The sequence below is a fragment of the Carcharodon carcharias genome, chromosome 19 (genome assembly GCF_017639515.1).
Source record: "Carcharodon carcharias isolate sCarCar2 chromosome 19, sCarCar2.pri, whole genome shotgun sequence".
Classification (NCBI taxonomy): domain Eukaryota; kingdom Metazoa; phylum Chordata; class Chondrichthyes; order Lamniformes; family Lamnidae; genus Carcharodon; species Carcharodon carcharias.
The window spans coordinates 31,167,795-31,182,865 of NC_054485.1; the positions used below are offsets into that span (position 1 = coordinate 31,167,795).

The window sequence follows — 15,071 nt, forward strand, 5'->3', positions numbered from 1 at the left end:
TACTTTTGTTCTTTCATAAACTTTAAACAGTATAACACACAGATGATTAAAATCAAACATATAGTTGAAAACTATTACACTCATCAGAAAAAAAAAAACTTTTTTGTATCTAGGGCAAGTTTATCAGCACTGTTAATGGTTCTCAGTTTGGTCACCAGTATGCACTTCGCTAAAACAGTGAATGCTCCCCATAATGCTGTACTCCAAAAGCATTCACCTTATAGTGTTACCTCAGACAGTAGAAATGCCAAAGGCAATCTTGTAACTAATCTGTCAATAGAAACTAAAACTTTTCTTAGGAGTAATTTGCCCTAGGTACCAGGATTGAAAATGATGAGCAGGTTCCACCACAAGTACTTTTGCTGATTCCATCTTTCATCTAGCCACAATTGGACTGAATGGTTAATCTATTCAGAGGTCAGAAATCCACTTTTGTTATTGCTGACTTATATGGAACATGTCCCACCACTGGAGAGAATGGTAGCCATAATGACTAATGAGTGTTTGATCTTCATACTAACTGTATGAACAAGATACACACATGCAGCTGCTCTAAAGTCACATTCTTGACTTAAGCAATATCAGAACACAGAACTAGACCATTTAGTCAAAATCTGTATTTACACTTCATGAGCAAATAACTCTAATCAGATTTACTGTCCTGTTCCCAAATGCCTTCATCTATTTTCCCCTAATCCACGTACTTAATCTAATCTTGAATATTGGCAGTTTCTGCTTCAACCACCAACTTTGGAAGTGACTTCTACAACCTTGTAACTATGTAAAGAAATTTCTGTTGCCCCATCTCCCAAATATCTTACATCTGTGGTTCTTTGTTCTAGATTCCTTAAGAACTGAAAAGTTTATTCACCCTTTTCCATCCTTTCATAACTACAATCTGTCACGTCACCTGTAATTTGCATTATGCTAAACAATTGGCCCCAATTTTTCAGGTCTGCCTTCATAGTTTTATTTCTTCATGCTAGGTAGCAACCTAATGAATCTACACAATACTACCTAAAGCTTGGCATGCTTCCTATAGTGTGAAATCAAATAGGGCATATTATACTGAGATCTTAAAGATTTTTTAAGCTCATCACTGATTGCCTCTTGGCTTTTTGTTCTATATCTAATGATTCCATATTTATTTATTCTTTTTACACCCTTCATAACACAATATACTGCCCCTAATATGCTGTAAGTACGAACCCCCAAATTGCTTTGCTCTTCCACAATATCAGGCTTATTTCAATTCAGAGCATAATTACTTTTATTTACAGTTCTATTTTGCCATATTTTAGCACATCCCCCCCATCAATGATCCTGTGCAGCTTCCTTTGATCTTCAAAATAATTTGCTATACCTATGTTGGTATCATTACAAATGTTGACATTACTCACTCTAGATCTGAATCCAAATCATTGAAATTGAACTCCCCACCAATATCCTTCACTTAATGATTAATTCAAGTACTTAGATATTTCTGCCATTTTCTGATCTACAAATTGACAATAACTCCCCCCATCCCTCGCAAAAACATACCTTCCTGAATCCCATCTCACTATTGGCTATTATCTTTTTACTGACATATTTGTAAAATATTGTTTCTTTTTAATGCTTCCTGAATTTGCCCTCATTCACAGCTTCCCAAATTACTGAACACACTGGGACTGGGAGTCTGAAATGCGCATTTGTTTCAATGTGAGAAGTATAAAAGGCAAGGCAGATGAGCTTAGAGCTTGGATTAGTACTTGGGACTATGATGTTATTGCTATTACAGAGACTTGGTTGAAGGATGGACAGGATTGGCAGATAAATGTTCCAGGACTTAGATGTTTCAGGCTGATTAGAGAGGGATGTAGAAGAGGTGGGGGAGTTGCACTACTGGTTAAAGGGAATATCACAGCTGTACGACAGGAGGACACCTTGGTGGGCTCATGCAGCAAGGCAATATGGGTAGAGCTCTGGAATAGGAAGGGTGCAGTCACAATGTTGGGGGTTTACCAAAGGCCTCCCAATTGCCAGCGGGAGGTTGAGAAACAGCTATGTAGACAGATTTTGAAAAGATGTAAAAGCAATAGGGTTGTTGTGGTGGGTGATTTTAACTTTCCCTATATTGACTGGGAATCACTTAGTGTTAAGGGTTTGGATGGTGCAGAATTTGTAAGGTGCATCCAGGAGGGCTTCCTGAGACAAAATGGAGATAGTCCAACTAGGGGAGGGGCAATACTGGACCTGGTATTAGGGAATTAACCCAGCCAGGTGGTCAAAGTAGGGGAGCATTTTGGGAAAAGTGACCATAATTCAGTAAGTTTCAAGGTACTGGTGGATAAGGATAACAGGAGTCCTCGGGTTAAGGTCCTTAATTGGGGGAAGGCTAATTATAACAATATTAGGCAGGAACTGAGGAATCTAGACTGGAGGCGGATGTTTGAAGGCAAATCAAAAACTGACATGTTGTGGGGGGAGGGGGGGCTTTCAAACGTCAGTTGATAAGAATTCAGGACCGGCATGTTCCTGCTGGGATGAAGGATAAGCATGGCAAGTCTCATGAACCTTGGATAACGAAGGATATTGTGAGATTAGTCATAAAGAAAAGGGAAGCATTCGTAAGGGCTAGAAGTCTGAGAACAGATGAAGCCCGTGGAGAATACAAAGAAAGTAGGAAGAAACTTAAGCAAGGAGTCAGGAGGGCTAAAAGGGGTCATGAAAAGTCACTGGCAACCAGGATTAAGGAAAATCCCAAGGCCTTTTTATACATATGTAAAAAGCAAGAGGGCAGCCCGGGAAAGGACAGGCCCACTCAGGGACAGAGGTGGGAATCTGTGTGTGGAGCCAGAGGAAATGGGAGAGATACTAAATGAATACTTCTCATTAGTATTCACCAAAGAGAAGGACTTAGCGGTCGATTTGTCTAGGGAAGAGTGTGTAGATAGCCTGGATCATGTTGAGATCAAAAAAGAGGTGTTAGGCGTCTTGAAGAATATTAAGGTGGATAAGTCCCTAGGGCCAGATGGGATCTACCTCAGGGTACTGAGGGAGGGAAGGGAGGAGATTGCTGGGGCCTTGACAGAAATTTTTGCATCCTCACTGGCTATGGGCGAGGTCCCAGAGGACTGGAGAATGGCCAACGTTGTTCCATTGTTTAAGAAGGGTAGCAGGGATAATTGAGGAAATTACAGGCCGGTGAGCCTTACATCAGTGGTAGGGAAATTATTGGAGAAGATTCTTCATGACTGGATTTACTACCATTTGGAAGCAAATGGGCTTATTAGTGAGGGGCAGCATAGTTTTGTGAAGGGGAGGTCATGTCTCGTAAACTTGATCGAGTTTTTCGAGGAAGTGACAAAGATGATCGACAATGGAAGGGCAGTGGATGTTATATACATGGATTTCAGTAAGGCCTTGGACAAGGTCCCTCATGACAGACTGGTACAGAAGGTGAAGTCGCACGGGATCAGAGGTGAGCTGGCAAGATGGATACAGAATTGGCTTGGTCATAGAAGAAAGAAGGTAGCAGTGGAACGGTACTTTACTGAATGGAGAGCTGTGACTAGTGGAGTTCCACAGGGATCAGTGCTGGGACCTTTGCTGTTTGTAGTATACATAAATGATTTGGAGGAAAATGTAACTGGGCTAATCAGTAAGTTTGCAGACAACACTAAGGTTGGAGGAGTTGCAGATAGTGAAGAGGATTGTCAAAGGAAACAACGGGATATAGATCGGTTGGAGACTTGGATGGAGAAACGGCAGATAGAATTTAATCCGGACAAATGCGAGGTAATGCATTTTGGAAGGTCTAATACAGGCAAGGATTATACAGTAAATGGCAGAACCCTTAAGTGCAATGACGGGCAGAGGGATCTGGGTGTACAGGTTCACAGGTCATTGAAGTGGCAACGCCGGTGGATAAGGTAGTCAGGATGGCATATGGCATGCTTGCCTTCATTGGCAAGGGTATTGAGTATAAAAGCTGGGAAGTCATGCTGCAGCTGTATAGAACCTTGGTTAGGCCACACTTGGAATACTGCGTGCAATTTTGGTCGCCACATTACCAGAAGGATATGGAGGCATTGGAGAGGATGCAGGGGAGGTTTACCAGGATGCTGCCTGGTCTGGAGGTTATTAGCTATGAGGAGAGGTTGGAGAAACTCGGATTGTTCTCACTAGAGCGACGGAGATTGAGGGGCGACTTGATAGAAGTTTACAAAATTATGAGTGGCATGGTCAGAGTAGATAGTCAGAAGCTTTTTCCCAGGGTGGAAGAGTCAATTACTAGGGGACATAGATTTAAGGTGAGAGGAAAAAACTATAGAGGACATGTGCAGGGAAAGTTTTTTTTTTTTACACAAATGGTAGTGAGTGTCTGGAATTCGCTGCCAGAGGAGGTGGTGGAAGCAGGTACGATAGTGGTGTTTAAGAGGCAGTTTGACAAATACATGAATAGGATGGGAATAGAGGTATACGAACCCCAGAAGTGCAAAATGTTTTAGCTGATGGGCAATATGATCGGCGCAGGTTTGGAGGGCTGAAGGGCCTGTTCCTGTGCTGTACTTTTCTTTGTTCTTATCCTCTATTTTCTACTTTCTTTTTATTTTTATAGCCCTTATACATTGACCTCTTCAATTAAAATTAGTTTCTAACATCTATCCATGGAATTGGAGTTTTTTTTCTTTTAAGTTAAGAATTTTAACTTTACTTTTAAATTTTGTCCCTCCCTAATCCTTTTTTTTTTTATATTTCATATAAAATACTCTACTCTTGCTCTACAATCAAAGTGCCAATCTTGCCTTCCACCTGCCAAGGGTTCTCAAAAAGCAAAAGCTTCAAATCTGTGAGCCTAAGTTGCATTAAGCGCACCTGTTCTAACTTATCCTTCCTGCCTTTACCTACCCTCAAAGTCACCCACTTTCCTTCCTCATTTCACATAAGTGTGACCATCCTCACAAACTCACATGGCAAAAACTGCTCTCCTTCCCAGTGATTCCAGGTGGTCACCTTCTCAAATTATGAAATTTTGAGCTTGAGCCATGAGCGCTGGTGAAACTTCCCATGGGCATGTTTGCCCGAGTCAACACCTAGTGTTAAAAACTCCATCTTGCAGGAAGAGCACATCACTGTCCCTTCCTCTACTGACTGGTTGAGGTTTAGTTTGTTCTACTTTAGCCTATAAAGCTTATCATGTCCTTCCAACTCTGCATCTGAAATTCCCATTTTAGAAGTTCTTATTTAGTCTGCTCTCATTTCACTCCATTGCCAACTCACTATGACATGCTTGTGACTTGAAGTTCAGCAGCAAGACAACCAACTTATATTATGGAAAGCAGTACCACAATATAAATGGGGTACAAGAAATTCTTCTCCTAATTTTTCTTTTGGAGTGCGCAGACAATTTATGTGCACGACTCCTTTAATTTTTTTGTACGACCGTGCACGCACAGCAATTTAAAGGCGTCAACTTGTGCACAGCCTATGTAATGACTTCCCTGCTGCTGCGCGGCCACACAATTTAGCAGAAACAAATGCCCCCAAGCTTCCTGTTACTTGTCATTTCAATTCTCCACTGCACATACTCAGATATTCTTAAACATGGCTTGCTACAGTATTCCAAATACAAGCTTGAGGAACTGCACCTCATCATACGACTTGGTATTCTACAGTCTCTAGACTCAATACCGAGTTCAGCAATTTTAAAATCATACCTCGGCCTCCCTCTTCTTCAGTGCTTTTTTTTTGCTGGTTTGGTCGTGTCTCATTTCTTTCTTTATCCCTTCATGTTGCATTCAGACAACTACTGTGTGGCCATTCACACCTTGTCCTCTGCCCAAACTTAATAAATTTCTATCTTTCTTCAGTTCTGATGAAAGGTCATTGATCTGAAACATTGTTTCTCTCCGCAAATGCTGTCTGACCGCAGTATTTCCAGCAGTTTTTGATTTTATTTCAGATTCCCAGCATCCATAGTATTTTGCTTTTGTATTGGCCATGTATTTTTGTCCAATTAAATGCAGTAGTCTTACAATCTGGAATTGTACTACTACAAACTGGGTTAACCCTGCACAAAATTTATTTCTCAAGAGACAATTCTAATTTGCAGAGACTCTTCATCACATCCCTCCCACAAAACCAGATCCCAGGAATGACTGGGCTGCACACTATAATCCACAGTACCACTAAGTTCCCCATAAATATTAATGCCAACTGATTTACTTTCTCATGGTTGCCTCAGTACAATGCTTATCCATCAGGTCTCTCCTTTTGCCCAAGTTATTCACAAACATGGTGACAATGCAAGATATTTTGCTGCAATCAACATTGCAGCAAGATACTCTTATCAAAGTACATCTTAAAGCAAGCTGTCCTTCTTTGCTGACCTCACTGTGATTTGGTGGATATAAGGCAGCGTGAACCAACTTCATTATATGTCACTCAGACTGACTAAGGGAACAACTTACATCACTGATGGCAAGAGGATATCTAAGACATACCTGAATCAGTAACAACAACCAGAACAAGGAAATGGAGTGGGACTTGGAAAGGACAAATAGACCAGGATGAGTTCTTTTGAGGTGTGAAGGCAGTTTTGAAGGGGAGATGGCGAATGCCTATGAAAAGGGTACAACTGTGTAAACCAGCATAGGGGCCAGGAATTCATGTTAAAAGGGGTGGGAGTTCAGAGCAAGAGTTGGTCAAGAGCCTGGAATGGTCTCCATCCTCCAAGATGATCCTGAAGCAACAGACATTTTTAACTAAGAACAGAAAACACAGCAACACAATCTAATAGCTGATGAATAAACCACAAGCTTTTTTTTACCCAGAGGGAGGTGACAGTCTGGAATGCACTGCCTGGGAGGGTGGTGGAGGCGGGTTGCCTTACTTCCTTTAAAAAGTACCCGGATGAGCACTTGGCACATCATAACATTCAAGGCTATGGGACAAGTGCTGGTAAGCGGGATTAAGTAGGTAGGCCAGGTGTTTCTCACGTGTCATTGCAGAATCGATGGGCCAAAGGGCCTCTTCTGCACTGTGATTGTGAAGCTCTGACTTGGAAGGTTGAAAATGGCAAATTTGCCCGGGGAACCACTAGGGTTAAGTGGGATGGTGGGGGTTAGTGATTGACTAGATGGACACAAGGATTTTGAAGATAGGAACAAGATAGCTTGATGCATAGAGGGCAAAAAATTCAAAAGTTGGGAACTGGAGGGTGTGTATTGAGAAAGAAATTCAGACTTGCAGTTATTTGATGCCTTGCATGACCTCAGGACATCCCAAAGCACTTAACAGCCAATGAAATTCTTTTGAAATGTGGTCATTGTTGCAATATAGGAAAGTTGAGGGAGGGTTTTGCCTACGTACATATGATGAGAAAAGTGGGACTGAAGGTGGGCTGAATAATATATGGAAGAAACGACAAATATTCGAGCTCTCGTAGTTCTTTATCAGTGCACAGACCTTGATGGGTGACTTGTGCATGCAAAATGAGTTTAATTGAAGACAGGAATGTTCCAAGGTCAGAGGCGGCGGGAAGAATTCAGGTGAAGATTGAAATCACAATGAGAAATGCTCAGTTGCGGAGACAGAGGGAAGACAGAAAGGATAGTATTGTATTTCAGTAAGGAAGTCAACTTAAATTTTGCGGAGGAGGAAATCAACAGAAATGTGAAACAAAGAGAAAAATGCATTAATCATTTGGGGATGTTATTGCACCTAATTGAAAACAAAAATCAAGTTTTTTTTTAATGATTATATGCCTCACTAAAACCATAAAGAATCTTGAAAAATATTTCTACCAAAGATAGTAGAAACAGAATGCTGTACAGGTGATACTTTTGGCTTTGTCCTACACTCCTCAGAATGGCCTGTATATGTCAGTTATTGTGTTACCCTTGCTAGCGTGATATAAATCACCAATTGTCTCCTGTGCAACATGCTCCATGTACAGTACTTAATCATTGCCAATAATAGAACACTAGAACCTAGTTCTAAGCCATATAAAAAGTAGGCTATAGTCAAGGGTCTTTTAATTTTACATGATTTCTCTACTAAAGGAGCCAAAAGCAATGCATATGTACAGCCCAAACATCCAGTTGTGTTTTTATCTCCTGGTGGCTTTTTATTCCAAATGCCAAAACAAATAAGGGGAAATTCATTTAATCACCTGCCAAATATTCTCAACAGTATTTTCTCTGGAGGAAAAAGTATTTAAAACTTCACTTATTCAATAAACCTTTCACTGGTCAACATAGTTAATGCTTGTTTTGCATTATTTTAAAATCAAAAATTTGAAGGAGGATTTAGAAAAGAGAACACAAAGGATACAACTGTGGGTCAGTTCTCTCCTGAGTCAGTAAGTTATGGGTTCAAGTCCCACTCCAGGAACTGGAATATAAAAATCTGCGCTGACACTCCACTGCAGTACCAAAGGAAGTGCTGCGCTGTCAGAGCAGCCATCTTCCAGGTGAGATGTCAAACCAAACTGCGCACTCAGATGGAGATAAGTGATGCATTAATTTGAAGAGTGGAGGGGGGGAAATCTTAATGTCACAGCCAATATTTATCCCCGAATCACATTGCTTAATTGCTGTTTGTGGGGACTTGCTATGTATAAATCAGCTGCCGCATTTCCTAAATTGTAACAGCAATTACACTTAAAGTACGTTAGCTGTGAAGTGATTTGGTACATCGAGGTTGTGAAAGACGCTTTATAAATGCAAGTCTCTCTTTATATAATAGGAGATACAGTGCCTATTATACTTCTAGTCTATGGTTACCTTTTAAATTTATCCTTTCATGGGATATTGGTGTCACAAGCAAGGCCAGCATTTGTTACCCATCACTAAATTGCTCTTGAGCTGAGTGGCTTGCTAGGATATTTCGGAGGGCAGTTAAGAGTTGTTGTGGATCTGGAATCACATGTACACCAGACCAGGTAAAGATGACAGATTCCCTTCCTTAAAAGGCATTAGTGAACCAGATGGGTTTTTAAGGCAAATCAACAATTGTTTTATGGTAACGATTACAGAGATGAGCTTTTAATTCCAGATTTTATGAATTTAAGTTCAACTAGCTGCCATTGCAGGATTTGAACTCATGACCCCCAGAGCAATAACCTAGGCTTCTGGGTCACAAGTCCAGTGACATTATAACTCCATCACTGCCTCTTCAGAGTTTAACCAAAAATTTCAATCAACCCGTTTAAATGCCCAAGTACTGCTCTGCAGAGCAGGCAAATATAGGTTTTTGTTTTCAATCCTCCAAATGCAAATCCATGCAAAATATCACGGACACTCTTCCACAACTCATTTTATGCTACTCATTGTCTTTCCTTCTTTCTTTCCATCCCCACCACCATTCTCCCTCTTCCACTTCAGGAAGTGGAAACACTGCAGGAAGAGCAAACAAAGCGAACCAGTCCATACCCTCCTGGTGTATCTTACTGTGTGCATTTTCAAAGCCAGTTCCAGTAATCTTGATGCATGTTGCTCATTTTTATCCAGCAGCACAAGAAATCCAAGAATAAGACTAACAAATGACTTTCAAGAGGGAGCCTCACCAACCAAGAAGTGCAACATAGAAGCTTCAGTCTATTAGTGCAAGGTAAAAATATTAACCAAATGCCTGTTTTTGGCTGTGATAAATGAGTGAAGGGTCCAATCACACACTAACTTTGCAACGTCAAAACGCAGAACTGTAAGTGGCTGTATGGCATGGAAGCACAATAATTACAAATAGATACAATATGAAGAGACAAAAACTACTTTCCTCAGAGACAAAATGTTTTTCGTTCCATTCCATTATAAAATTCAAAGCTCACAATGTCACAGCAACTGTAACAGACTGATAGGCAATACACCCCCAGCAGTGTTTTGTAGGAAATCAGCTAAGAGTTTAGTGTATTTACAATGGCTTTTGGGTTCAAATCAGAACACCATGCCACAGGACAACTTAAGATCTCTGCAGTACAGTATTTTATCCCTTTGGATGCAGTAACATGTTACCTTTTAGCCATATCCACTTCGTCAAAGTCTTGTTTGGTTATCAGTGACTGTGCCACACACCTCGTCATTGCTGTATCGTCTGAATACACTAAAGAACCTGAAAAATAAATTGATTGTCTAAAAGAACTTGCTGAGAAACTAAAAGACACAGAAAACACACAAATATAACTCTAACACAAATAAAACACTAACCTCAGAGTACAGTGCCAGTTAGTGCTTGGCCACAACACAAAATGTCCACCACATCCATATAAATAGCAAATGGGACCTGAAGCGTTCTTGCAAGCTGATAAGTACAGGTACAGTGACAAGAAGCCATCCCACTTAGTATATTGTACTGTTAATGAAGCAAAATGGTTAATAACCTGAAATGATAACTCTGCTTCTTTCTCTGCACAAACACTGCCCGACCTGAGTATTTCCAGCTTTGTGTTTCTATTTTAAAACTTTACAATTGTCTGCTCTATTCCAATACCAAACAAACATGATGGCAGAGCACACAGATGGAAAAACAGCAAAACTGTGCTGCTTGGTTCTTGGAGTCAAGCAGCTAAGCATCTAGGATCAGCCTCTTGTAGCACAGTATTAATGCAGTTTCTGGTCAATGGTGAACTCCAGGATATTGACAGTAGGGGATTCAAAGGTGGTCGTGCCACTAGATATCAAGGAGGGATGATCAGACTCTCTTGCTGGAAACGGTCATTGCCATGGCACAAATGTTACTTGCTACTTCTCAACCCAAGCCTGGGCATAGACTGCTTCAGAGGAAACACAAGCAGAACCAAACACTGTACAATCATCAACAAACATCCCAGTTTCTGACTTTTGTGATGGAAGATAAATTGTTAAATGAAGTTGAAAATGGTTGGGTCTGGGACATTGCCCAAAAGAACTCCTGTTGCAATGTCCTAAAGTAAAGACAAGGTCTCCCAACAAGCAAAACCATCTGCCTTGTGCTAGGCCTGACCCCAGTCAGTGGAAAGTTTTCCCCTTGATTCCCACTCACTTCAATTATACTTGATGGCACACTCAGTCAAATGTTGCTTTGTCGTCAAGGGCAGTCACTCTCACTTAACCTCTGCAATTCAGCTCTTCTGTCTATATTTGGGGCAAGGCTGTAATGAGGTCTGGAATTAAGTGGTCCTGACAGATCTTAAACCAAGAAGGGGATTGGTGAGACGGTTATTGGTAACTGCCACTTGACAGCAATATTGAAAACACCTGTTATTTTGCTGACAATTGAGAGTATGCTGATGGAGTGGTAATTAACTCAATTGGCTGTGCGCTACTTTTTGTGGATAAGACAGAACTCTGCAATTTCCCACTGTCAGGTCTTGTAACTCTTTCGAGTACAAACATGTTTCCATCTGTTTCAGATGAAGTTACATTGTTTCATAGTTTGCCATTGTGAGATTTGAACTCTTGATACTCTTTCGAGTACAAACATGTTTCCATCTGTTTCAGATGAAGTTACATTGTTTCATAGTTTGCCATTGTGAGATTTGAACTCTTGATCTCAGGGTTACAAACCCAGTACCATAACCACTTGGCTATTTAGGCCAAGCCTGTCAGGTCTTGTAGCTGTACTAAAACTGTTTGGCTACAGGCACAATTAGCTCTGGAGGACAGCTCTTCAACACTACAGCTAATACGATGCCAGGGCCCATAGCCTTTGCTGCATCCAGTGTAATCATTTCTTTACATCATGTGGTGTAACCTGAATTGCCTGATGATCGTGGGAGCCTCAGGAAGAGGTTGAGATTAATCACTCACTCGTTACTTCTAGCTGAAGATGGTTGAAACCTTCAGCTTTGTCTTTTGCAATCATATACCAGGCTCTTCCATCGTTGAGGTTGGGATGTTGATGGAGCTTCCTCTTTCTGTCAGTTGGTGGTGGACAATTAAACACTCATGACCAATGTTACCTCAATAGAAAGTTTTCACACAGGCCACACACAAATCAGTCCATTTATGTTACCATGCAAGGATGGCCGTGTGCCTAAATGAACCAGTCGGGCAACCAAAAAAAAAAGCACCTTATCTTTTGATTCGGCACATTACAACCTCAGCACCAAGTTCGGATCATAATCTCTGCCCTCAGCTTTTCAAACAGCATCTGATAGGTCTGGAGAAGGTGTAATAAGGAATGGCAGAATAACTATCAGTTGTTTCTTTACTTATCCCTTTACCATCATCTTTAGCTGTGCACCATCATCCCTTTAGTCATTTAGTGTCTCCTGCTTTCCAACCTATCAAAGGCCTTTCTTGTTCTTTTGCCCTTCCCTGCCTGTGTTGGTTTAAATCCTGCTGCCCCTCTTGACCTTTCAGAGCTTGAAAGGTTTACCCAAAACGTTACCTGTTTATCTCCCAGATGGAGAGGGGATGCCCTAGGTATTTCCAGCATTTGCTGTTTTTACTTCAGATTTCAGGGATTTTATCTTTGTATTGTTTATTACCAATACTGAAATTCTAAATACAGGTAGTGACATCTTCACAGAGGGAATTGGCCACTATTAAAAACAATGTACCATTTCCCTTTGCTGCACCTATTATGTGGGAAAGCCATTTAAAAAGTTAAAGCTGCCCTTACATGGAGATTACAAGCTAGTGTGGCCATACACAACATCTGCATTCTTCACATCAACAGGTCAAAACTTTATAACATCAAATACACAGACTATTCATTTACATCAATTGAGCACAAGGCCTTTTCCAGATTGTAAAACAGAGAAAAGGGGCAGGGCAGAGTTTTAACTGTTTACTTTTCTAGTAAAAAAATTCAAAATGATACCATTCCTCACAGAAGTAGACAGAAAAACAAAGGGTTTCCTAAAAACACTGCATCCAGAAAGCATTTTAGAAATTCTCTCAGTAACTGGACCATCCAGTCTAAAACTAGACGCCAACCATCCAAATTAAACTTCACACAAAACCTATTCAACAGTAATTCTTGTGGTGCCTTTACATCTGCAAACCTTTATCAAATGATGCTATAGCCAAAAAGTAAAGCACTAAGTGGGGGGGAGGGGGGGAAGCAGAAAAACGGTAGAGATTTCTTTTTAAAGAGCGAATGCGTTTCTACAGGTTTTAACACCAGGTGTGGAAGGAGAACAAACATTTGCATGTTCTGTGAGTAAAGGTTACGAACATCAGTGTGACTTGAAAAGCATCAAAACACACCCAAGCCCGAGTTAGTGTGCTCCAGTGCACTAAATACTGAAAAAGAGCTTTAACCAGTTACACAGTCTTTAAAAAAAAATACAGCTCGGTGTTCTACATACACTGCCCTAGCAATACTCAGTGGCATCATTACCTTCCTCCTGCCTCTGCTCCTCCAGGGCGCGGACAGCTTCAATCACATCCTGCACTCTAACTAGCTCCTTCCCCTCGAACTCCCCACCAATACAATCCCCCAACAACGCCCCAGTCATTGCCCCGCAGAACCGGGACAGGCTGGGCGGAGCCAGGACCTTGCACACCGCCGACATCTTGGTTGGAGTAGAAACAGGAAGGGATGGGGGGGTGGGGGGGGAGGGTAAGAGGAGCGCTGACTGGCGGTGGGCATACCCAATCACAACCAGCAGAGCGACAAACAACACGAACCGGTAACCAATCAGAGAATAAACCTGGTGGCGGGCGGTGGGTGGTCGGAATATTATCCAATCGGATTGGCGGGAAGGGCGACAAAACTTGCGCTGCCTGGCCCCGGGGAGGGGGGAGGGGTTGGGTGTTGAGGGGTCGGAGGGATGCGAATGTTGAAGCGGTTTGAATGAGAATCGGTTAATGACCCCGGTGGTGACCTTTCTCGAGGTCCCCTGTGGCTGAGTTAATTGGCTAAGTTTGGGTGCTGAACGCAACAGGGAATATCCTTTTGGCGATTCATTGGAGTAAAATCCTGTGTAACGTGAGAGTAACTGTGGTGCCGGGGTAGCTTAGCAGCGAAGCGGTTATTGGCACCACGGTTATGTTGAAAGGAGATACCGAAGAAAGACTCAACGCTTTTAAAAAGCATGAATGAAACTCAATTTAGGAGATTAAGGTATAACAACCTTAAATGAAGCTAGATATTATTGATGTACTATGTTCATTTATCACAAGAGGTCCATCTCTGAACACTTCCTTGTATAACTCGCCACATCCCTTTTCCACACCCCAACCACCTTCAATATCCGTCCCTGGGGGAAAAAAATCCTCAATTCACCTATGACTGCACTTTCAAAATTCCAACTATCTAGCCTTAGGCCCTCTGTTCGCTGCATTTCTGTAGTTACTAACTTACTCAATCACAAGATGTCCTAATCCCCAATAAAGCCATTACTCTCTCTCTCTCTTACTCTGACCATTCCCTTTGACAATCATCCCTACTCCCATAAGTCAAGAAACACAAGCTTGAAAGGATATGGCAGACAACTGGTTTAGCCATCCACCACCACATCTAACTGGACCATATAAAGTAACAGGTTCAACTCTTGCCTGCTAAAACTGCTCACTATTGGACGCCATAAAGGCGCAATGGGGAAAGGTCTTGGGGAAGGAAGCAGTTAAAGGAGTTCAATTGCTAATTATTAGTTACAAACCTAAGTACCTATTTGGTTATATAAAAAGGATAACTGATGAGATAAGTTCTCTAGAGAGTTTTATGCACTCGAAATAAAACTATCTGAAGGATTGCTGTGGGAGCTTAACATTGGCTTCTTTATTGCAAACTGCCTTTTGCAACCCCTGTTAATGTTCACATCACCTTCACCTCTACTCCTAATAGCAAGTGCAAGGAACTCACAGACTTTTTTGTCATGAAGATCCAAACAATCCGATCAGCTGCCTTTACCACATCCCTCCGTTTGACTTCCTTTAATGTTTGCGCCCCCAGCCCTAACCTCACATCTTTCTCGAGTTTCTTCTCCCATCTCCCCTTATGGCCTCTGAGTTCATCATGTCCATGATATTCACCTGCTGTTCCTCAATCCTATTCCCACTAAACTATGATCACCCAACTTCCCTTCCTGCCCCCCTCCCCGTGTTAGCTGATATTGTAACCAGTACTCTCTTTTCAGGCATTGACCTTTTCTTTAA

The 15,071-nt window shown here is 41.5% G+C and overlaps 1 protein-coding gene across 1 annotated transcript in view; it reads right to left on the reverse strand.

Moving 5' to 3' along the window:
• adprs (ADP-ribosylserine hydrolase) overlaps positions 1 to 13,504 on the reverse strand; it is a 40,263-nt gene extending 26,759 nt beyond the window's left edge. The window contains exons 1-2 of the mRNA XM_041212714.1: positions 13,312 to 13,504; positions 9,999 to 10,095 (exon numbers count right to left, since the gene is read on the reverse strand). Of these exons, the coding sequence (XP_041068648.1) occupies positions 9,999 to 10,095; positions 13,312 to 13,486 (272 nt within the window). The 5' untranslated portion in view covers positions 13,487 to 13,504. The remainder of the gene's footprint in view (positions 1 to 9,998; positions 10,096 to 13,311) is intronic.
• Between the last annotated feature and the right edge of the window lie 1,567 nt (positions 13,505 to 15,071).